General features: G+C 38.2%; 1 protein-coding gene across 1 annotated transcript in view; it reads right to left on the bottom strand.

Moving 5' to 3' along the window:
- The window catches only part of NRAP (nebulin related anchoring protein), a 58,491-nt gene extending 35,901 nt beyond the window's left edge, over positions 1–22,590 (bottom strand). Inside the window, exons 1-14 of the mRNA XM_073354971.2 lie at positions 22,519–22,590; positions 22,048–22,142; positions 21,162–21,249; positions 16,922–17,026; positions 15,198–15,302; positions 14,278–14,385; positions 12,849–12,953; positions 12,417–12,524; positions 10,402–10,500; positions 8,641–8,745; positions 6,397–6,513; positions 3,535–3,639; positions 2,478–2,585; positions 1,645–1,749 (exon numbers count right to left, since the gene is read on the bottom strand). Coding sequence (XP_073211072.2) covers positions 1,645–1,749; positions 2,478–2,585; positions 3,535–3,639; positions 6,397–6,513; positions 8,641–8,745; positions 10,402–10,500; positions 12,417–12,524; positions 12,849–12,953; positions 14,278–14,385; positions 15,198–15,302; positions 16,922–17,026; positions 21,162–21,249; positions 22,048–22,142; positions 22,519–22,590 — 1,425 coding nt within the window. The remainder of the gene's footprint in view (positions 1–1,644; positions 1,750–2,477; positions 2,586–3,534; positions 3,640–6,396; positions 6,514–8,640; positions 8,746–10,401; positions 10,501–12,416; positions 12,525–12,848; positions 12,954–14,277; positions 14,386–15,197; positions 15,303–16,921; positions 17,027–21,161; positions 21,250–22,047; positions 22,143–22,518) is intronic.
- Positions 22,591–24,728: the final 2,138 nt, after the last annotated feature.

Below are 24,728 nucleotides of genomic sequence, written 5' to 3'. Positions count from 1 at the left end.
ATATAACTACACAGAACAAATTGTATTCCAATGGGCTCTATTACTACTTGTCTTCAACTAGTTTTTAAAATGTAATAACTGATCATAAAAGTTTCTTATATGGTAAGAGTTTATTATGGAAGGGAAAATATATATGGTGCAGGGAAAAAACATTTCAGTGTCAGCCATCAGTAGGATTAGAGTGCACTAAATTCCTAGTATCATAGAATCACAGAAGATCAGGGTTGGAAGGGACCTCAGGAGGTCGTCTAGTCCCACCCCCTGCTCATGTATATGAATACAGTTGCAGCAATAATACATCTATAAAGATAAATATATTAAATCCCCAAACTATGCAAGATAAAATGTCATGGAGAAATTTTCTTTTAAACCACTTCCTGCCAAAGGCCTCAGGACACATTTTGCAGGACACAATTATTATCCTCTGTAGGCCGTAATATACATTGTAGTTAATCACCAAACATTGCAAATTGTATGTTTCTTAAAGCTAGTTCTTTAGGAATGTTTTTTGCCATGAAGTGGAGTGTAATTCTAAAGGCAGTTAAAGCTATGAATCCATTTTAATAGGATCCTCTTTATCTAAGACACCTGCACATATACACACTTCTGCTACCCACCATGTTAACTCACATTACAAGAACTGCATGATTTATCTCACAAAGCCAAAAGTGATCAGTGTACTTAAAAGAGTTCATTCACTCTTTCTATATAGGTATCTAAGGCTCTCTTCAGCAGAGAGTTTCTTTTCTTCTTTTTAATTTCCTTCTTTTTCTCTTTAAACTTAACCACATGTACTTATTGCTGATGATGATCTTAGAACTGGGAATGTTGGCTGTGTGGTAATCCACAGAACCCACATCCAAATTGCTCAAGTGAGCTTTAGCCTCTGGACAGCTTAGGCCCAATGCTGTATTTGATTGCAGGTTCTTTCTTTGGAGCATATAGATCAATTTGCCGCAATGCCAGTCATGCACAAGTCCTGTCTGGAGTCATGGCAAACATGTACTAGATAAAATGCTCCAAGCCCAGTCTGCTCTTGGATAAGTGAAACGTTGGTGCCTACAGTCTCTGCCCTTGACATTCTTGCTTCACCTCTTGGGGGATGTACGTCTTCCACATGGCAAGAGGTAGAGAATAGTTAATTCAAATTCTCTTTCTCCCCTCCTTGACTCCCTAGCCCTTTCCACAGACAAAATGGAACTATTGCTGGAGAAGGAGCAATACAATTCCTGTTAGCAGTTAGAATATTAGGTATGGAAGAACCCACAAAAGAGATCAGCTATACCTATTCCACTAATATTTTCGGGGGGGGGGGGTTGTTAGTGTTTGGAAAGGTGCCAGAATGACAAACTCTAGACTGAAGTCCTCAATTTATTGAGGTACAGCATGGGCAAGTAGTGTAAACATCTCCACACCAATTCATCTTTAGGTTACCAATAATCTGGTCTGAACTGAAATTAGTGACTAGGGCTGGCAGTCTCTGTTTCCCATTCCCAATCCTCACAGGCTTCCTGACCACACTGAGCCTTGTGTTACCAGCTGTTTGCCACCAGGATAAAATCACACACTATGCTTCAGATTTTCTCCTCCAAGGAGATGATGAGCCATGCAAGAAACAGGATGAAAACCCATACAATTATTTACATCTTTCAAAGGAACCAACTTCCTTGTTGTTTGATATGAAGGAGTGAGTGTAGCTGGGTAATTGTAGTCAACATCGTCGTGCTTGTAATCAGATTTATAGGCTATCTGAAACAGGGAGAACAAAAAAAATCAGTCTTTTTTTAAAGCTGTCATTTGTTTGAATAATTATCCATCAAGAGGAAAGGAGAAACAATAATATTAATATTAAACACAAGAAACAAAGTAAGTTCAATGTCATCAACGACAAAAAAAAGAAATTATTTGCATAGTTTAGCCACTAATTGATTCTTTTTCAACTACACAATTAATCCAATGCCAACAGTCAGAGCATTAACTTAACTTCCACCTATGACACATCTCTTTTATCTTTCTGCTCAGTTCTTGAGTTTCTTACAGATTTGTAAATAATGTACTTGAAGGAACGGTATGTAACAAAATGGCTTCTTGACTAATCCAGTAAATTAACCAGGGTTCAGAAACCTCCATTAAAGATTGTTTTTTCACCTGACCCTACAGGGTGTTGACCAACTTCAACTCTTATTGATGTCCAAGGGAATTGAGGGAGCTCAGAATTTTGCAGGATTGGATACCTAAATGAATAATTTAAACTTCTCCTACACGATAAAATACGTGTAAACTAGTGCAGGAGGGTTCCCAAGATTTATAGTCTTCTCAGCAAACCCATCCTCAGCACCTTCCAACATAATTCGATCTAAGATTTCTCATCAATTGAAGGCTGGCAATATTAAAGACAAAAAAAACAAAAGAAGAAGACATCTACATAACTGAATACTACCGCAGTACCTATTGTAATATGAGTGCAAATGACTTACATTGCTTGCCAAGCTGCCAACCTTCATAGCATGCAGAGTGCGCCTGTCCATGCCAATGCCTTCATAATGACCTTTCATTTGATTCTGGTATTTTTCTCTGTATTTAAGCTATACACAAAAGCAAACATTGTCTCAGAAAATGTATTTCATTTCACTATCTGTTACAGCAGAGAGACAGGTACTGAGCATAGGAAAATATAGCCAGTTCAAATGATCTACTAGTGTTGCTATAGTGTGAAAACTCATCATGTTTATACAACAACTTGGACACCTAAAAAAAAAAAAAAGATTATTGGCACACCTCCCAAGAGACCTTCATTTCAACAGATGTCAACTGTATTCCCAAAATTACCTACGTGCCACACAAATTTGGTGCCTTCTCACTTCACTCACTTGCTGAAAATTATTTACCTCAGAAATAACGGATCATTAAACTGAGAAAGAGTTATTTATAACAAAGGAATTAATCCCATGGTATTTTAAGATTCCTGCATGAATACTCTTTTGTGACCTCATTCAGGATAGTCACCCATTTTGCCCTACCTTTGTGCTGATGGAGATCATCTTACTAATGTATTTTAGTTAAATATGTTTTTTAAATGAGTTATTGCTACACCAATAATAGTAAGCATTAGTTTTACAGATATTTAAATATGTTCTGCTCAATAATTTATTTCTCAAAAAATGGCTCCTGAGATTATCTGCATATATGTCACTTCAATTAACAAATGGACATAAGTGATGAAGTAAATGAAAGTGTGACAAATAATGTTAATAGTCATCTTTGATAAGCTTAGCAATGCATTATAGTAAGTAATCTCTTTTCCCTATATTAATTATTATTATTTGTATTACTGTAGTGGCTAGGAGCCGTAGTCATGGACCAGGCCCCCATTATGCTAAGCGCTGTACAAACACAGAAAAATGACTATTCTATTCAAACTCCCAATGCAGCTTTTACTCAGGGCTTACATGGAATACACACAGATGAACTGTGAGTCCAGCAGCTGCTAAGTTAAACTTCCACTGCACTGCATACAAGGTACTGAGGACTTACATCACTGGTGTATTTTGAGATCTTGCTCACATTCTTGAACTGGGGAGTCTCACAGTAGTTAATACTGTGGCCTTTACTGTTTTCCAGATCCTTCTTGTACTTCACCTTAGAAGCCAAAAAAAATTCAAGGGTGAGATGTAGCAAAATCTGAATTCACTGCATAAAATATCTATGCACATAAGTCATACCTTAAATCCAGATAAGTTAAACATAAGGATTTTATTATATGGCATACAGTAAACTGTAGATTCCACACTTCTAATTCTACCCTTTCCAATAGTAAGCCCTATAGCCTTGATGATGATTTTGGGGCCTACGTTTTCAAAAAGCGACTAGTGATATTAGATGTCTCAGCTTTGGGTCCTTAGTATGAGACGTTTTTCAGAAAGTGCTGATTACTCAGCATCTACATATGAGGCCCCCTGGAGTATGCCTACCTTGCATCTGGGAGTGAGTTTCCCAGCTCAGGCAGAGCTCAAGCTAGCGTGCTCAAAAAATAGCAGCGTGGATGTTGAGGCTCGGATTCTCAAACCCACCTAGGCTTGCAACATTCCTATTGCTATTTTTACTATGCTAGCTCAAGCTCCACTAATGCGAGTCCATCTACCTAGGGTGGGAGGCTCACCCCCAGGTGCAATGTAGACATACCCTTAAAGACCTCTCAAGTGCGGCCCCCAAAACAAAGGCATCTAGAATCACGTATCAATCTTGAAAATGTTATCCTTATTCTCACAGCACAATTCTATGAACAAATTAATACATGCTAATGTTCTTGATAAATAGACTACGTAGTTGCATCCCCAAAGGATGTACACATTATTTCAGTTATGCTGCTACAAAATAGATTTACACTTGATATCACAAGAGTACCCAAATGTAGAAGGCTGTGTCCTGGCACTTCAGTTGACACTGAATTGTTCTGGGTAATTGGAGAATACTCCTGACGCACTGCATCCATTAATCAGAGAATAGTGGACATGCCTTAACAACTCAGAATAGTTTGAGAATTCCTCTACATTGTTCTCTTACAAGCAGCTTTGTCTTTTTTGCATTATTTGTAAGCGACAGTCTTTTACAGGATGCTGGATTCTGTTCTCTATACATTAATACAGACACACAGGTATAATGGAAATTGGATTTTGGCCCATTTTGCATATATTTTTCAAAGGTTAATTTTTCCAATTATCTGCAGAAAACCCTTTAAAACACCGTAATATACACTTCTAAATTATCCTAAGTTACTTCTGTTTAGAACCCCAGAAAATGAGAAAACACAGCACTAAAAGCCATGCACAGAACTTCCTTAGGTTCGTATACTCGGTTGGCCAGAATCAGAAATATGCTGCTTTCTCTCTCTCTGTAACAGTGATGTCACTTTATAAGTCAAATTGAGATTCCCTGTATGAAAGTGTTAATTAGTATATCCAGTACTGTTACTGAGGGTCTAATTCTTCTCTTTAATTCACATACAAGTTTCCCATTGATTACGTCACATGTACATGTGGAGGCAGAAAAGGGTACAGAATTAGAGCTCAGCTGTATATTGGATTTGGATTTCATATTTTTGAAATAGGTAAGCAAATCTTTCCCAAAAAATCTGAAAGTTCTGAAGTATAGAACTTGTATTTAAGCCACATCTAAAGACATACATACATTTCAGATACATTTGAAATTCAGAAAAATAAAATAATAATACTCAGCATTTATGTAGCACTTTTCATGTATAGAGCTCAAAGCACTTTACAATAGAAGGCAAGTACCATTACCCCCATTTTATAGGTGGGAGAACTGAAGTGAACAGATTCCCAAGTTGACACAGCATGTCAGTGGCAGAGCTAGAAACAGAACTCAGGTCTCCTGACTACCAGTCCAACAATCTGTTCACTAAATCACATTGACAACACTTTGGAAAACTTTATCTGAAACAAAATTCTGCATTTCTTGATCTCCTCTGCCTATAATATGTATATTCTTGGTTTCTTTTCCTTAAAAAAAAAAAAAAAAAAGAGGAGAAGGAGGAAGGGAAGATGTATTTTGGAGAAGGGCAGGGGTGCAAGTGGGCCAGTATGGGCCGGTACAGCATACCGGTAAAAAGTGGCCACCGGTACCAGCCCATATGCAGCTGACGTTAAAGCACTGTGGTAGCAAAGGACCCTGTTTAAAGCACTGCAGCGACAAAGGACCCTGCTTAACTCCCCCACCCCGGGCCGCCGACAGGGTGCGGGCAAAAGGAGCAGCTGTGCCGGGGGCCGGCGATTTAAAAGGGTCCAGGGCTCCGGCTGCTGCTACCGTGGCAGCGGCTGAAGCCTTGGGCCCTTTAAATCGCTGCTAGAGCCCTGGGCAGCGCGGGTCAGGCAGCTCGGATGGGCTGGCTGGGGGACGCTGACCGCCCAGGCCCGCCCCTTCCACCCCAGACCGGCCCCCATACCGGTAAGTGTTGAATGTTCCTTTCTCCAAGGGTGAAAGTAATTATGTGAAAAAACACTGGCAGTTAAAAGTGTAGTTCAAGAAACAGAAAAGCTATTTTAGTTCATCTGGAGATGGGTTCATTTTAAAAAACACAGAAAGGTGAGGGGAAGATCCTCAGCTTGTGTAACTTCTCAAAGCTCTACTGAAGTCAATGAAGCTATAACAATTTTCATCAGCTGAGGATCTGTCCCTGAATGTTTCTCCCAAGGAATGGCCATATTTTATAACTGTACTACACATTGATTGTTTTCATGTGTGCTAGTCATTAAGGACAACAACTGTTTACTTCCCTAGCCTGAGAAACCAGAACTTACCTGCCAGAGATAAATAGATATAGCTGTATCTAGTATGGGCTGCTCTCCTATCAGTCCATAATTGTATTTGACGCCTTACCTCACTGACAAGCTTGTTGACATTCTGGGCTTGTTTAAGAACTAAGTTGTCTTCGGCTGAAAGAGAATGGAAGTGGGCTGCCCCTTTCATCTTTGAATGATCCTTTTTGTACTTTATCTAAAAAAGGGAAAAATCATCAAAACAAAGATATTTTTTGTCATCGTTGTCATTTCCATTCACTTGAAGAACCAGAGTAAGACTTTTCCTTAATTTCTACTAGTTTTAATATGCTTTAACAAAAGGGTAAATAAGTTGGAAAGGTAAATTAATTGTAGCCTGTTACTTCTTAAAATCATCTCCAGAGAAAATCACTAGTCACGTAATCCGACTGTTTCATGTGAAAACACTTCACAATTTACTATTTTTGTACAGAAGTTTTCCCATTGGCTGGACACACTTGTTCTTAGTTACTTGAACAGACATCTTCATATTAATAATCACTAGCAGATTCTTGGCTAGCAACTGATTGAGGCTTATACCCAATTCTATTAAAGAATTCAGTTCTCAGTAGTCTACGTTAGGGTGCCAGTCAGAGAATTATAGATGGTTACCCACTAGAATTTTTCTTCTACAGAAACCAGCTTATTGAGTGTACAGTACTTTTTATTTTTCACTCTTATGTATTGTTTTTTCTTTAAAGATGGCGATTCCCTCCTGTAAGATAGTGCTAAGTGATATTTTAAAAAGGGGGGAGGTGAAGGAGGTGCCAATTTAGATTTGGAGTTCTACCATTGACTTAAATAGGCCAAGATTCTACCCCTGGGTCTGGATGATTATATTTGTGTTTTGCCTAACTTCTGCACACAAATCAATTAATTTTCACATGTACACAGACAGGCTCCTCACCTCATGCAATTGCAAATGCTTAACTTTGAAATTCTACCCCGTATGTTATGAAACAAAAGATATTTTAGAGTGTGCTGAAATGTTGTGATTATTCAGATTTGATTTTGGAGTCTGTGTTCAGTTTCTCAGACTTTAAGAAGAATTAAATTGCCTTATACTACGATATGTTCATACCCCTTGTACAGCAAAAAGAAAACCATAAAACCAACCCCCATAACAATTTGCCAATTAGGAAATATAATTTTGATTTTTACCATTCTGGAGACCTGTTACAATGGCATCTTTAATCAGGAAAGGTTAAATATTCATTCTTAAATTGGGCATCACTGGATTTGTCATTGAAATAGGCCACAGTCATAGGAGGTCTTAGAAAGACAAGGTGGGCGAGGGAATATCTTTTATTGGACCCACTTCTGTTGGTGAGAGTGACAACTTTCGAGCCACACAGAGCTCTTCTTCAGATGTGGGAAAGGAAAGAACTCTGTGTGGCTCGAAAGCTTGTCTCTCTCACCAACAGAAGTGGGTCCAATAAAAGATATTAACTCATCCACTTTGTCTCTCTAATATCCTGGGACTGAGACAGCTATAACTACACTGCATAGGAGGTGTTAGTTTTTTTATATTCTCCCAGTCATTAGTTCAAGTAATAAGATACTATGGAACCTTTCACCTCTAGGTTGCTGCTTGTGCCTGGCTTGGGTTGGTATTGACAGAAAGATTTTGCCATCTGTTAGCTTTTTAATGGTCTGCATGAGTTGATGGGCTCAGTCTACTCCCAGTGGACAGGTGTCCACATCACAAAAATTTCCACCAAGAGGCAGCCTTTTGGGCTGTCATGCTAGACAAAACAAGAAAGGATGGGAATGCAGTTAGACACATTTTGTGACTACTAGAGGTGGTCCCTTCAGAACTGAGCTGAGGTTCACTGGTTGGTGGTTGTATGGAAAAACCTTATGCTGCCACATCTAAGTCTGTTCGTCTTCTATAGATTACAACTAAAAAAAAAAAATCAGTGTACTGCAGATAAGGAATTCAATCCTCATGATATGCCAATGTCGCATCCTATGTTCTCTTGTCTCAGTATCAATTGCTTTGTACTAAAGATACAATACAACATAATCAAAAAACTAGAAACTGTTTAGATCATTCAAGCTATATTTAATCACTATGGGAGTTACTGTAGCAAATCTCACAACTAAAACTACTAAGAACATAGTTTGCTTTGGTGATAACGGACATCATCAATCCCCCGAGCCATCTAGTCCTCTGCAATGCAGTGAAATGTCATTGTTTGTTTTTCTAGTTTAATTTTAGCATTCTGCTTCTAAGCACTACTTCGACAAACTGCTGCTTTTAATTGTTTATGTATTGTATTGATTATTCATGTTTTATACTTACATCACTTGCCAGTTCATTTGCTTTCTTGGCATTTTGATAAGCTGGAGTGATCATAGCAGGAAAGCTTCCTTTGCCTCTGTGCTCTTCATATTCATCCATATAATCCTGCAGAAAATTCAGGGTGTTTATTCATTACATATGAGCAAGTGGATGATTAATGACTTTTCTAAGCTCCCCAGTCTCTGTAATGTGCCTGTATAGTTCATTACTTCTATTTGTCTGTAAAGTTTGTTCATTTCATACTAGAATATATGTATTTAATCACCCACAATGTAAACTTTCTCTATGGCCTCTTTATTTATGTTGCAATGGAAGCACGGGTAACTTAGCTACTTTCAAAAAGGCATTCCTCCAGTACAGAGAAGATGAATACAGCCTCCAAATCTCACCCCAACTCCCGCAGGCCAAAAACTAAAAGAAAAGAAGAATGGGTCTCATGGTTAAGACACTCAGGAGATCTGGTTCAAGTCAGGCTCTGCATCACATGCCCTCTGTGATGCTGTGCAAGTCTCAACGTCTCTGTGACTGTAGTCCTCATGGGTACAGTAATACTTCTCAACTTCACAGGGGTATTTTGAGGATGAATTAATGAATGAATGAGAGGTGCTCAGGTATTATGGTGGCAAATACTTTAAAAAACAAAAAAAGGGCCCATTCTTTTTTTATTATTATTATTTATTATTATTCTAGAATTAGTACCATAAAGCGGAATGCGTCTTTAGACAAGATTCTGCCCTCAAAAGCATATGGTTAAATCTCTTTAGCTTTCAGATTGCATGAGAATATCCAGGACGTTATCGCTATGTCAGGACAGAATTGAACCATTTCTGGACTAATGCCAGGTTTACAGAAAAAAGGTTGTTCTGAACTTTAAAATCATTTTGCCAAAGGATTATTTATAACTTTTTCATAAACATATTAACGGTTTTTGAAAAAGAAATTGTTAAATATTTTATTTTAAACAATCTTAGCAAAAGAAAAAACAATTTCCTCATTAGAAACCATAACATGTATGTGCTTATTATGTAACTTTGTATAAACCTTTTGTAGTAATGTGACAGATCAGGTGAAATGAGGATGCCTGCTATAGCAGGAGTTGTGTAAATGCTACAAATATTCATGGTATTTCTCCTATGACTTCTCACAGCAAAGGGGTTCATTGTAGGTCATGCTATGTCACATCACATTTCACATGATAAGTTGAGTCACACTACAGTGAAGTCTATCAATAACATGGTAACAGCATCTATAGCTATTCTATACCCAAAATGTACTATAAGTATGTACAGAGAATCCAAAATAACCATGAATAACCTGTCACTCTTTTAAAATACTATTCTTCCAGCTGAATTCTAACTTGCTTGTAACTTCTGTTTTTCATAACTTCCTCAAGCAAATTTCTGAAATGTTAATTAATATTAATATTATGATATTAAATGCTAATCAATATTAGGATTTTTTAGCATTGCCCGCAATAATTATATTTCCTGAAAAATGGAAAACAGCAAAGATGAATCCATAAAGAACAGGGTTGAAAGAAAGCCTGTTTGTTCCCCTGCCAATGGTACACGCTCATTTACATACTCAGACTACAGTATTATCATGCTACTCTCTCCTTGAGGTCTTGATTTCTCATATGGGAAAACAAAGCTTACAACAGGAGACAGCAAATCCCATTGCCATTACTAAACTCTAAGCATTCGGCAGTATTAACAATCAGCTGTAGCATGGGTACATGGGTATCTCTTAGTTGTTGCATACCTGGCTAAAGTGATTTTCTTTTGTGAAAGCATCATCTGTTCCAGTTGCATGGCTGGCTTTTCCCTTCATCTCTTTTTCATATCTTTGATGATACCTCACCTAACAGAAAGAAAAGAAGATCAAGCCGGATGAGTTTGGCCTGTTACATATATGCTGCATCATAAATCGCATGCACATGTTAATAATAAAGGTTTGCCAAAAAATTTTTGCTTCAACCAGTCTTCAGAAGCCAAGTTTTCTACTTGTATTTAATAATATTTTAAGAACATAGGACTTGCTATATCAGTTCAGATCATTAGTTTGCCAAGTATAACATTCTACATCTGGCAGTGGCTAACATCTGATGTGCCAGAAGGTTAAAAATAAACATATAATTCACCTAAGTGCAGAGTCACTATGTAGTGCCTTTCATCCTACCTGATCTCAATGTGCTTTGCACACTCTACAGCAGGATCTTTTGCCCACCAATAATTATTTTTAATAATAAGAAGCTTGATTCTGAGAGGTGCTGATCACTAGCATGTCCACTAGGCCCAATGGTAGCTTTAGGTGAGCAGCTTTCAAGTTCAGGCCCAAGATTTACAGTATCTCTATTGAAGCCAAAATAATGCCTACAAGCTATACGCAAGCTTGCCTTTTATCCTACATAGGCGATTTTTTACACCAATAAGAGTACCTCCACAGATCAAGGGCAGCATATAAAGTTTCAATGTTTATCACTCATCTGCCTTTGACTTTAAGACTAAGGCCTGGTCTATGCTGGGTGGGGGGAGGAGAATCAAACTAAGTTACGCAACTTCAGCTACCTGAATAACGTAGTTGAAGTCAACGTACTTAGATCTACTCACCTGGGTGTCTTCACTGCGGTGAGTCGACTGCTGACGCTCTCCCGTCGACTCCACCTGTGCCTCTTGCCCTGGTTGAGTACCGGAGTCAACGGGAGAGCGCTTGGCGGGTGATTTATCGCATCTTCACTATACGCAATAAATTGACACACACACCCCCGCTGGATCGATCGCTCCAGAGGTAAGTGTAGACATGCCCTAAGGGTCCTTCTTGACTTTCACTGATGAGTTAATAACCAGAAAATTCTCCATCCTGGTTTTAAAGTAATTTCTATGCAGCTAGCATAATATACTATACGTATTTCCTTTCCCTGCCTGTGTAAAAATTGATACTAATGAGACAGTTTGAACACACATGATTTAATTTAACCTCCTAGGAGGCTGGTAATGTTATCTTCCCTTGAAACTGCTTTGTTAAATCATCACAACTTCTGGCAGTCGGGTTGGTACCCATTTAACAAATATTGCAATTCTGGCACTGAGGCAAAAGCAGACAAATTATATTCACTAAAGATCCCAGGCTCACGCTGCTCCCTGAAGGGTCAATCCTGAAAGATGCTTAGCACTCCTGAAAGCTGCCACGTGAGTTCAGCTCCAAATGACTTCAGTAGGAATGCAGGGCATTCAGCCCCTCACAAGAGTGCTGAGCACCATGCACGATAGTACCCCAAGACAATGGCAAGAGCGGGATGTGCCTCTCAGTCAAAGCTCACTCCTGCACCAACATAAAGGGAAGGAGAGGGAATCAGGGATGAACTAGGGAAGGGACAGAGCTCTGGTAAAACCAATCCTCCTGTAAGAGGGACCTTGTGCCTGTGGTATAAATTAGAGCTCCTCTCTAACTTATACCAAGGCCTAGCAGAACAGGGTCAGAAAGCCACAAGTGGTTCCTTATGGCCACTCCCCTCATTCCTCTGTGTCCAAGTGCAGCTTGGGAGGGCCTTCTGCCCCCAGAGATTAACAGTATTGCTTTCAAAATATAATGGCCTTATTTTCCCTGGTGTATAACACAGGACCTGTCCGTGCAAAAAATAATTACCTGAAATCCTACAGGCCACATTCTCTGCTGATGTAACTCCACTGGCACTGACAGGATTTTGCCAGAAAAAAATTTGGCCCTAAATCTGTTGGATTTTTTTCCTCAAAAGAGATATTGCTTTTGATACTTACGTCACTGGCTAGTTCATTAGCTTTCTTGGCTATCTGATAAGCTGGAGTGATCATAGCAGGAAAGCTGCCTTTCCCTCTCTGCTGTTCATATTCTCCTGTGTATTTCAGCTGTAAAAAAAGCAAGATAATGTAGGAACAAGTATATTGCACACATTTATATATGCTACACACAAAAAAGCTACATTAAAAGAACACTACTGAGGTTGCAAAGTCAACTCAAAAGTCAGGAAATATCAGAATTAAGGTTGCCTGTGCAACCTTCATTCACCATCACCCCTCACCCCGCACAGCCTTGTATGCATCGTCACTAATTAGATGATCAAATACTATTTTTCCCAAAAGACCCCTGCCTCATTCTGTACTCAGGACAGGCCTGTTCTGGAGATTATTCAGGATTGAAACAGGTTGCCTGTTCTCTCCTGTTACACTTACATCACTCATAAGCCTTCCTCCAGCCTTTGCGTGCAGTAGATCTGGAGTGTCTACGACAGTGGTATAGCTGGAAACCCTGTCTTCATGTCCTCGCTTATATGTCACCTGGGAAGCAGAAGATATAAAGTGCATTTTAAAACTATTTACTAGCAAATATCTGGGTATTTCCTTCCATAAGGCTTGAAAAGGCAACAGAAGAACTGACCTTTGTTTCAGATAATGAATTATTCCCAGTTTTCTGTCCTTAATATAAGTCCTTCAGTTGTAAATACAAAGGTAGGTGTATCTACTATTGACTAAAAGTGACTGTCATTACAGTGTGTTCTAATTTTACTCATCAAACTATGTGCATTAGCTTAATTGTTCTATTATTTCACTCAGCCTAATCTATCAAGTGCCAAAGGTGTTCATTTTATGGCAGTTAAAGAAAACTGCACTATGGGGAAAAAACTATTTTTTCTGGTACTTCATACAGCGTTCTCTCTTTATTAATATAGGGAAACAGAAAAAAAAAGACTGGTTATGCTGATATCTACAACATAGTAAGCTGTCTACATATTACGGTCCCCATGCAATGCCTATAAAAGTCAATGGAAAGACTCCAAACTCAGTGGGAGCAGCTGGATATGGTCCAAAGTGTTTGTTTTGGGGGAACAGTATTCTTCAATAAAATCACTCCAAGATTCTTCAGTAATGTCCCAAACCCCTCTTGCTTACAACTATATTATTGCAACGGTTGACATGGAAGCCACAACAGCATTTTTCAAATGTTTTGTATGGTTCTTATTTTCACTGGATTTCTTTGGATTGTTATTTTTATAATATGGTACATTACGTGCATAGATAAGTTAAAGTAAATTCTAGGTAAATCAATTTACTAGTGTATTGTTATATAATGTTACAAACTAAAAGGGAAAGAATGAGAGACGAAAAAGTTGGAATAAGTGGATAAGTAAATGAATAAAAATAAAAAAGGAAAATAAGAGCAAATAATTCACAGGGTATAGAATGGTACAGCAATTAATTGTTTTTAAATTTGAGATGGCGTAGAATGGTACAGCAATTCATTTTTTTAAAATTTGAGATGGCCATTATGTCATAAGTGTCCCATATATCTTAGAAAATGCCCATACTGTCACTTGTTATACATGAAAGACAAGGTGGGTGAGACAACATCTTTTATTGCACCAACTTATGTTGGTGAAAGAGACAAGTTTCAAGCTCCACTTGTTACATGGGACATTCTTCCAAGGCTATGTAGTTTACTAGAGACTCCTGTGTTAATGTATCATGTTCAAGATTTTTTCACTTTTACAGGAATTATTTTACAATTAGTGTTGGTTATGGAATGCACCTTTTAACGTGAACTGTTTTAAATCCAAGTTTCGCTGAACTTCAGTAAGTTTGACACACACAAATTGGGACTTACGTCACTGCTTAGCTGAGTGGCTTTCTTAGCTATCTGGTAAGCTGGAGTCATCATGGCTGGAAAGCTGCCTTTGCCTTTCTGTTGTTCATATTCTTCAGTGTATTTCAACTAGAAAATTATACAATTTTTATTTTCTTAAAGAAAAATCCTCTGTCCATTAATGTGACACCTCTTTTAATGTTCACATTCTAATTGTTATGGGTTATATTATCCTGATGACTTTTAAAAACCATAATGGACTTAACCAAAGTGGAAATCCCATCAGTTTGGCTACACATGTTTAAAGAGTTTTAAAATAATTGACACATAAAAGAAAATGTATTTCTTAAGTTCAAAATTTAGGAACATTTCCTATGTAAAGTGGAAAAAATCTATTTATAATCCTTTAATATTTTTACGAACAAAATATTTACTATTAGTTACTAGTTTAGTAAAGACCACCTTGCATAGGCACAGATCTTCAATTCTTATACCAAGTTTGATTTCCATTCACTTCAGGTTGATGGAAAGGCAATAGATCCTTATCTACTCTACAAAAAATAAGATGTGTAATCCACTGTTGGTGCAGCCTATAGGTGATAGCACCACTGGAAGATGTAGAATACATTAGACTCCATCTACAATCAAAGGTACCTAAGATGTTACTGTCCTGTAGCTGAAGTGTATCTTAATTGCAGAAGTTCATGGTAGTTCCATTTGAATATAATTTCTAAGCTTGGCAGTAACACTGTTAGGTGACCTTGACGGTATATATAGATAGCGCTCACAAGGCTCAACACTGTGTCTCAACATAGCAGTAAATGCATGTCACCTTCTCCTTTTGTAATTTGTTATTGAAAGTTTGGCTATTCTAAACTGGAAAGTCCTCAGAACACTATAACTCATACAAATAAAGTTATTGCAAACATCAGCCCACATACATCATTGAGAGTCTTCTGTGCCTGAGCTATCCTGACCGTTTCAGGATCTGGGATGGTTCCAGAATACCAGGATTTGTTTTCTTCATATGCAGCTTGGTAGGCTTTCTAAAAAAAGGAAAGATTAAGTCAGCAGAAATGTGTATACTCATTTTTAAACCTGAATAGTTAATCTGCCAGGCAGGGAAAAGAAAACCATCATTCATTATGGGTGACACATACTCCTATGCAGAGGGAAAGCATGAGGCCTATACTCCTCTTCAGTCTCATTTTGAGAACACAGATGGATCTTAAGTGATATGAATTTTGTGCTGACCCTTTCCACATCAAAGAATATTTCTGAGCACATTCCATAAGATTTGCTTAAGCAATACGAAATTAGGGCCCATGTCCTGAAACTCCAGTAAAACATTTGCTGAGTGACGCCGAACATCACGCAAACAGCAATGAATTTGCTAGCCCAGCATTACTATTAGTGCTAAATCTGTGCCAGATGTTGTGCAGGCAAATCTGAAAACTGAAAATTCAGCAAATGGAAGACAGATACATTTTCTTTTTTGTCAGACCTATTTCATAAGAATTCAGAGTGTGTGAAAAATGCCAGATTGAAAGCTCTGAAAAGTGAAGTCCTCTGTTTACCCGTATAGGCAGCATCTACTTTGCCCAGCCAAAAGGGACAGCTTCTTGAGATGACAGTTATTTATAGACTTATGAGTACTTTGGCTGTCTGCTGAGACTGCCAAGAAGAGTGATAATGGGTTTAGACCATTTCAAAAGCAGCATATTTTAGTTATTACTGACGTGGGATGGGTCTGATCCACCAAAATAAGATGAATGGTTCTATAGCCTAATAAATCATCGAGCTAGCCCTCTACATTTTCTATTACTGTTCCAGTCTCTGCGTGAAGGGAGATTTATTTTTTAACACTAGCAAAAACCTTTTATTTTTAAATAAATAGTTAACTTGAGCAGTCATTTTCTGTTCTCCCTTTATTACTAGCTCACATAGATGAATTTAATCAGGGATTCCTAACTCCCTGCCCAATTTCTTTCTGTCCCTGATCCTGTGTTTGCAACACTCACCTTGAAAATTAATACTGTCACAAATTCAGCATTATGGCTCTACTTCAGGATCAAGTCAGAGGAGAAACTGGGGTAGGCAGAAAAAAAACACTAGCAAAACACAATGGGTGAAATCTTGGCCTCAGGGAAGTCAATGGGAGTTTTACCATTGACATTAATGGGGCCAGAATTTCATTCAATATTTGCAGTAAATAGAAAAAGTGGCAAGACAAATGATGGATTACAATAATACTTAGCACTTACACAGCAACTTTCATCTGAGGATCTCTGAAAGTTTTACAGAGATGGGCAAGTCTGATTATACTCATTTTAGGGAAGGGGAAACAAAGGCACAGAGAATGTAAGTGACTTGACCAAGCTCACGCATGACTCCATGGCCAAGTCAGGAATAGAATCCAAATCTCCTGACTCTTGCTCTCCTCTTTTTAATGACTAAAATATGCTACCTAGAAAAGCAAGTGCAATTTAAACAGGCTATTAAGAAAATAATAATAAATGGACTCTCATGACTAAAATATGGTGAATAAAAGCATAGCAATAATCATCCCATTTAGCATGGGGCAGTAGCTCACACCAGGCCGACGTTTGGCGGGTTGCATACTAGCTGCTCACATGAACGTGTGTACTTGAAGAATGTCTCTAACCTGACTGGCCAGCTGTTGAACTCTATGGGCAGTTTCCATATCTGTAGATGTCACATCCCAGTGAAAAAACGATTTGAATTGTTCCCCCTCTTCTCGATATTTAATCTATAAAAAATAATGGCATCATTATGTATAGGTTTTTCTCACATCATGGATGCATGAGGCTGTCATTTTAAGGTGGGAAAGTGCTGAACGCGCCTGGGTACATAGTACTATACAGTAAGTGCAAAATGCAGCGAGAATAATTTTAAACCAGTGCAAGACTTTGTTTACTTCCTAACATAACAAAGCTATGATCAAATGCACACTTCTGCTACTTTGTGTGTATATCTATGTACCAGATCCTCAACTGGTGTAGACTGGCATTGAAAGCTATGTCAGTTTTCATCAACTGAGGATATAGCCGTATATTTTTAAAGATATACAGATACAGAGAGACACCATTTTATGTTAGGCCCTGCAAAACAAACACAGGCCTAGACAACCCAAACTCTGCAGCCCTTGAGAAAACATTGCTCACTGCACTCTCTTCTCCCTTTCCACCCCACCAGAGTCCCCTTTACTTGGCCAACTCTACTTCAATCCTTTTGTTTATCACCATCCTCCCTCTGCCAACTGCCATACAGGAAGGCCACACAAGCACTAGATTCTGTGCCATGCAAGGAACACAGACCTGCCTCCTACCACTGCCTAAGGTATCGGTGGAGAAGGAGGTTAGATTTATCCCTTAGTACAAACATCTGTTCTCTGATCCACATAGTGGCTTCTGACTAAGATATTCTGTTCCCACAGGAGCAGCACACTGGAATTGAAACCTACCATGAAAATCTGAGAAGAGAATTTGGTTCTTAGACACCAGTAATATAACAACAACTGAAATCAAGAGAGAAATCTGCACAGAACATACAGTTCAAGTGTTAGTATGAAACATTGGTCCTGTGTATCAGTCAGTGGGTAATATTCTACCTCCTTTACCCTGTGCAGCCTCAGTGAAGTCAGTGAGGTTGCACAAATGTAAATTAATGGCAAAATTGAGCTCCATGTCTCACTTTATTACAATTTAGTATTTGTTTTGCAATAGCACCTAGAGGCCCCAACTGAGATCAGGGTGCTATCTGTGCTAGGTATTGTACCTGCACATAAGAAACAGCTGCTGCTCTGAAGAGCTTACAATCTAAATAGACAAGACAGAAGAAGGCTGAAAATGTGTATCAATATCTCCATTTTACAGGTGAAGAGAAGTAGCAGAGAGAGATTAAGTGACTTGCCTGATGTCTCACAGGAAGTCAGTGGCATAGCAATGAATTGCACTCAATTCTTGAGTCCTAGTTTAGTGCCTTAAGAGCAAAACCATCCTTCTTCTCTAATGTAATGTAATGTTCTCAAGTAAAAGCATATTCAGTTTTACCAGTTGAATATGCTTTTTACTTGATTCAGAGTAACAGCCGTGTTAGTCTGTATTCGCAAAAAGAAAAGGAGTACTTGTGGCACCTTAGAGACTAACCAATTTATTTGATTAAATCAAGTTGATTATCATACACATTGTGAAGAGAGTGGTCACTTTGGATGGGCTATTACCAGCAGGAGAGTGAGTTTGTGTGGAGGGGGGCGGAGGGTGAGAAAACCTGGATTTGTGCTGGAAATGGCCCAACTTGATGATCACTTTAGATAAGCTATTACCAGCAGGACAGTGGGGTGGGAGGAGGTATTGTTTCATGGTCTCTGTGTGTATATAATGTCTTCTGCAGTTTCCACGGTATGCATCCGATGAAATGAGCTGTAGCTCACGAAAGCTCATGCTCAAATAAATTGGTTAGTCTCTAAGGTGCCACAAGTACTCCTTTTCTTTTTACTTGAGATCATTAACATTTCAACTCAAACATTTTCTCAAGTGAGAATTCTTTTATACATTTAGCATACATAGTTCTAGACCCAAAACTGCCATATAAGTGAATGGGCCTTTCAGTGAGTAAGGACTGCAGAATCAGGCCCTTAAGTACACTTAGCTACCCCCTCTTTGGAGTTCAAAATTCCCTATGTGATTGAAAGGGACAGAAGTTCCTTTAGGTGAGAAAAGAAGGGAAAGTGATCTCTGAACTATAATTTGCCTTGCGTGTATATATACACACCAACACACTGGAAGTAACAGGGTCTCATATCACAGTCTGCAAACAGAAATAGAACCTGCAATAATCCCAGACTCATTCCAGACCAGCTCTGTCACACAAAATTTAAAGTATACTGGTTGTTGTTTTAAGATTGTCTGAGTTATTGCAAAAACCTGATACATAAAAATGGTGTGTAAGAAAGATGGGAGAAAAAGTGCAACGTATGATGAATGCTGCTAAATGGATGATGCCAGCATTGTCCAGAAAGCAGAAAAAATATGAACAGTGTGTGCAATAATTTAAATAAGACAACTTCCTTCCCTTATTTTACAGAGAATTTTTAGTAGGACGTGAAATCATATATGAACACACTGTTTATGCTTACTATATATAATAATCACAATAGTTTTTATAGTATCAAAGGGGACTAAAGTCAATAAAGCTACATTACATATGGAAATGGGCCAGTTACCAGTGGTTATTTGCCATCTTACTATGTACTTTTTTAACGTTAAAGTTACCAGAAATACAAAATTGAAACAAATGTCTTTGGAGGAAAACACCACAAGACAGGAAAGAATGCCATAAAACAAAAAGACTTTGAGCTCCCGCAGTGTTTTTCAGGAGCACAACAGCCTTTAATACAGGTACAGGTACAAGAAAATCCAATGCGCCCATAATATTTCAGTTAAAATGTTCTCAAAACAAAACCATGCAAAACCTGACTTTGTGTTTTTTATAAATCTCAGCCAAGTTCATCAGATGCTTGAAAAACCTTCTGGGTACAGATTATAATAAAACTGAAGCTGCTTTGTGGCTTGGTATCAAAGACTTGGGGATTTCAGTCAAGTTTTGCTTGGTGTTTGAACTCAGAATTCAAAGCAAGTGATAGAAAGTTTACAAAAATGCCTTCATGAACCCACATGATGGAAACTATCAAGTTTGCACAGCTTTGTTCAGCATTCCACCAATTTTCTGTGAGCACTGTCACTTACAATATTAGATAAGTATCCCTTTACACACTGAGCCTGCATTTCTCAATCAGGAAGATTCCCAATAATATTAATAGATTTGCTACCTGAGTAAGGACTGTGAGGCCCCAAATGTACAAGAAGTAAGGCTATATTTCTACCTTGGGGGTTCCTAGTGATATTGACAAAATTATTCTTTTGCTCTTTTTCTTTGCAATGTAATTCAACGGCTTTATAATGTAGAGTTGTAAGCAGTGTTGTAGCCATGTAGAGTGATAAGGCAAATTGAGGTAACATCTTTTGTTGGACGAATTTCTGTTGGTGAGAGAGACAAGCTTTTGAGCTTATGCAGAACTCTTCTTCAGGTCTAGAATACATGTAATATGTGTTAACTACTTACACTAAACAATCTGTTCCACCCTATATTTAGTAGTGACACCCTGAATACATTTCCCAGACATGAAGAAGAGCTCTGCGTAAGCTCAGAAGCTTGTCTCTCCCACCCACCTTGTTTCTCCAATGTAGAGCTGAACAGGCACAATATATTATTCCTCTTTTTAAAATGAATACTGAACACGTAGGATACAAATTCACCAGAGATAGAAAAAATTTTCTTGTTGAAAAAAGGAAAAAATATTCCACAAAATTACCTCATCCATCTTGTCTCTCTAATATCCTGGGACCGACACAGCAACAGCAACACTACATATAAAATTTTAGACATTTTCCCTCATTTCGTCTAAATTTCAAAAGTTTCCAGCCAGCTCCAGCATTCACTGAAATATTTATAACAAATGTTACAAACTGTGTCTTCTTCTACATAAAACTGATATATTTCTAGGGAAAAATTGTAACAAATCTGTACATCAGCATAAGCAAGCGAGAGATGGGATCAAACTGGGAAATTTGAATCAAGATCTGGATTTCAAACCCCTTAAGTATGGGAGTATTTGATTGTTGTGGCCCATTTTCAAAATTCTGATCCAAACCTGGGTACAAACTTTTAATACTCTCAAAGAGACCATGGGAGAGAAGAAGGAGTTTCTGCCTGGACTTTGTGTTTTAGAACATTTCTAGAACAGAACACATGACTACAATGGTGTCTTTTGAAACATAAAATACAGCTGAATATAAAACACATTTGTTCCTAAAGCTTCTTACCTCACTTACTGCTTCTGATTGTTTCTTCACATTTATATTTACAGGTGTCTCATATACGCTTGTGAATGTGTTGTTTTTTGGGTTATGTCTATAAAAGAAAGTGTAATGGGAAATTAGAAACGTTATTGACCACCAGAAAGATAGGTTTTCTTTTTAGTCTTATATTTCTTAAAAACACTGAACGAACCCGTCCCACTCCCCAACATGACTATTGGGTTACACACAAGTTATTGTTTTATAGAGTAGGTGCCTACAACTAAATTAATTTTAATGATCATATCATATCAATGCTTGTTTCTAATAACAAAAGAGAATAATAGAATAAAAAACAACTGTCATCTCTTCCTTTCAAATGACAAATTTGACAGGAATTGATCATTATGAAATAAAAAACTTTCAGAAAAAAACCTCCCTCTAAAATCTGCATTTTACATATTTTTCTGGCTACTAAGTGAATTCACATCTTGTTAACTCTTAATTGCCAATACAGAAATCATAGTATAGTCACAATAGTTTACTTTTCTAAATACTTCAAATGACACTTATTTTGGTGTCTTCTAAGCTACAAGACAACATGACAAATGTGGAAATGTTACATATGAGGTCAGATTCCGATCTCATCTGCCAGTGCTGCCCATATTAATCCAGAGTAATTCCGCTGAAGCATCATGGAATCATAGAATATTAGGGTTGGAAGAGACCTCAAGAGGTGATCTAGTCCAATCCCCGGCTCAAAGCAGGACCAACCCCAACTAAATCAGTAGAGTTATTCTGGTTTCACACCACAATATGTGAGACCAGAATCTGTCCCAAACATACTCTTCTAATGAATTATGGTAACTTAAATTTTACACCATGATTATTTTTTATAAGGAAGCACACTTACGCTTGACAGTAAGGCTTTTTCTGATAGCTGATAAAGTTATTTACAGTCAGCATCATCTTGCAGACTTCACAGTGAAAACAGGCTTTGTGCCATGTCTAGAATTGCAAAAGATAAAAATATAGTGAAAGTTTCTTGTATTTCATATTGTATTATTCTAGTGATTTTTAAACACCAATATTGATCCCTTCTATCTATATAATTAATAACCATTTCCCATGTGTGAATGGACATGCACTAAATAGATCAATTGTCATTTTGAATTTGTTTGTTGTTTTTAATTTTGTTCCAACAAACTTTTATCATGAAGTTCATCTCAGTTCTGAAATCCAGTATGAATAAAGAATGTACAGTTTGGGGAGTTTTGGCAGTGTCTTCAATGGAAGCAGGATGAGGCCCAATATTAGTAAGTAAAGTACCAATGCATATGTTTATTAATGTCCAAAATGATCAAGATAGAGAATGTCTACTGACCTGATCTATACAGTTTATCTTCTCAGCAGAGTAAACCCCAAAACCGCATCTAGCACAAGGCTGAACATTCATCTTGAAATCAACAGAGTGAAGAATATATATATCTATATATACACAAAAGGTTCAAAGACTATGAAGATGACTTTCCACTCTGTATGTAACACACTCCAGATAGCGCAATCAAGCCCTTTTGCTCTGCAGTCAAGGATCACATTAAAGTTCTGAATCGAAGTGTCTCACTCTCTTTTGCTGACCTTCTGCTTCGAAGTCAGCTGCTGGCTGGCTTTTAAAGCTGCCAGTTACTAAGAGGGGTTATTTTGGCAACTGGGTAAGTATGTACAGAAGGGGAGCTCTCAGTGACATATTTCTCTAAATAGAAGAGTGAACTCATAGAAAAGAATCATGTTCATGTGAATGATAGAAACTGGTCATTCAGTTTCTAGGCTTTGCAGTTTAACACGAGTTGTCATAACCCCAGGATGGAGCTAATGGTATCAACAGTACCATTATCAAATTAGTAGGTAGCTGGTCACCTCCATGTGGGGTATATGAGCTCACTAGAGTGACCAGACAGCAAGTGTGAAAGATCGGGACGGGGGTGAGGGGTAATAGGACCCTATGTAAGAAAAAGCCCCAAATATCAGGACTGTCCCTATAAAATCAGGACATCTGGTCACCCTAGAGCTCACTAAGCGATAGTCTGTGCTTTTAGGAACAGCTCTGTATAAGGTAGCTGTGCCACTTGTCAAAGTCAGATTCAAGGCTCACAGAATTTGTCAGACCACTCTGTTTATTAGCAAAGCGCTTTGCCAGTGCACCCAGATATGTGAGCCCCATACAAAAGCTCAAGCTAATTTATTTATACAGATAAGCCAAAGCCAATTTAACATAACAGACAAAAGGAAGAGAAACTGACAAATACACATACATATCTTATTTGCATACTAACGTTTACCAATCTCCTAGCTCAGTAGGAGCTCTAAGTTAATTAGTTTGAGGACCCATTGTCTCACACTCCTTAATGTTTCTCTTCCTGACAACCATATTTCAACAAACCTTTCAAGCAGCATTTCTTTAATGAATTATAATTTAAATATAATTCATTCTACTTTCACAATCCCTCCTTTTGGTCAAGCTACGCAATGACCAACAATTACTCGGTTCCACATATCAATCGTTCTTTAACTCTTTGTTCATCAGTGATATTTAAAATCATCAAATTAGCACTCTGTTTTGGGGCAGTTATCTGTGTAGCATGCCTGACACAATTTTGGATACAACAGGAAAGTAACTGAAAACATACAAAAATTATTAGGATTCCAAACAGGAGAGTTAGGGCTCCCTGAAACAACCAGTTTTCTATGCCAGAGAAATTGAAAAGGTTACTTAGCCACTTCCATAAAGAACTTGGCTCTTCGTGGGGAAGATATGTGATTTGCTCTAAGTGGCTAGCACGATCTATTACCTCATTGGTGTTGTCTGGTATATACACACAGCAATCTTTTCCAATGAGAGCACAAGTCCCTCCTTTTGCCGCCAGCACTATGTCCAATGCCTGACGATTTTGGAGGGCCATCTGTTGGATTGCCCCTGTTTCTTTGGCCAGGGCTCTTAAACTTTCTCCGGTTTCATTTGCCATTATTTCAACTACTGCTTGTAACCTTAGGAGCCCTTTTGCATGGTGTATTACTCCCCCTAATGGTATTAAGAAACCGCCAATGGCCTCTTCCCAGGTTAAAGGGCTTATGTTATTTACATACCATTGGGCATCTGTTAAGTCCCTTCTTTTTCGCCTGAAATTGCGGAGGCATTCTCAAGGGAAGGTTCCTAGCACTCGGAATTGTGGGCAGAGTCGGGCGGGATAACAGATTCCTGACCAATTAGCTGGTAGTGCGGTATAAGCTCTGGTCCCACACACCCAGTGATGGCCTATTAAGGCCGGGAAGGGTTGGTTGTACCCATTTGTCATATAGGTGTTTGCAAAGGAGGAGTAGTATCTCCCAAAGAGTACGGGGTAATTCTCCTTACCAGGAGTGGTGTTATTTGCATGACATTGAAAGACTGTATTGTTTTCACTAAGGTTACTGTAGGGGGAACATGAGATTGATTTCTCTGTTTTATCCCAGGTTGAGAGAAAATTCATATCTCCATACCCGGCCTGCCACTTTTTAGTTTTGTTTGAATAATCCCATACACCATTGGCCACAATA

This window comes from Lepidochelys kempii, chromosome 7 (assembly GCF_965140285.1).
Source record: "Lepidochelys kempii isolate rLepKem1 chromosome 7, rLepKem1.hap1, whole genome shotgun sequence".
Taxonomy (NCBI): domain Eukaryota; kingdom Metazoa; phylum Chordata; order Testudines; family Cheloniidae; genus Lepidochelys; species Lepidochelys kempii.
Note: the sequence above shows the minus strand (reverse complement) of the source record. Positions and strands in the feature narration are given on the sequence as shown.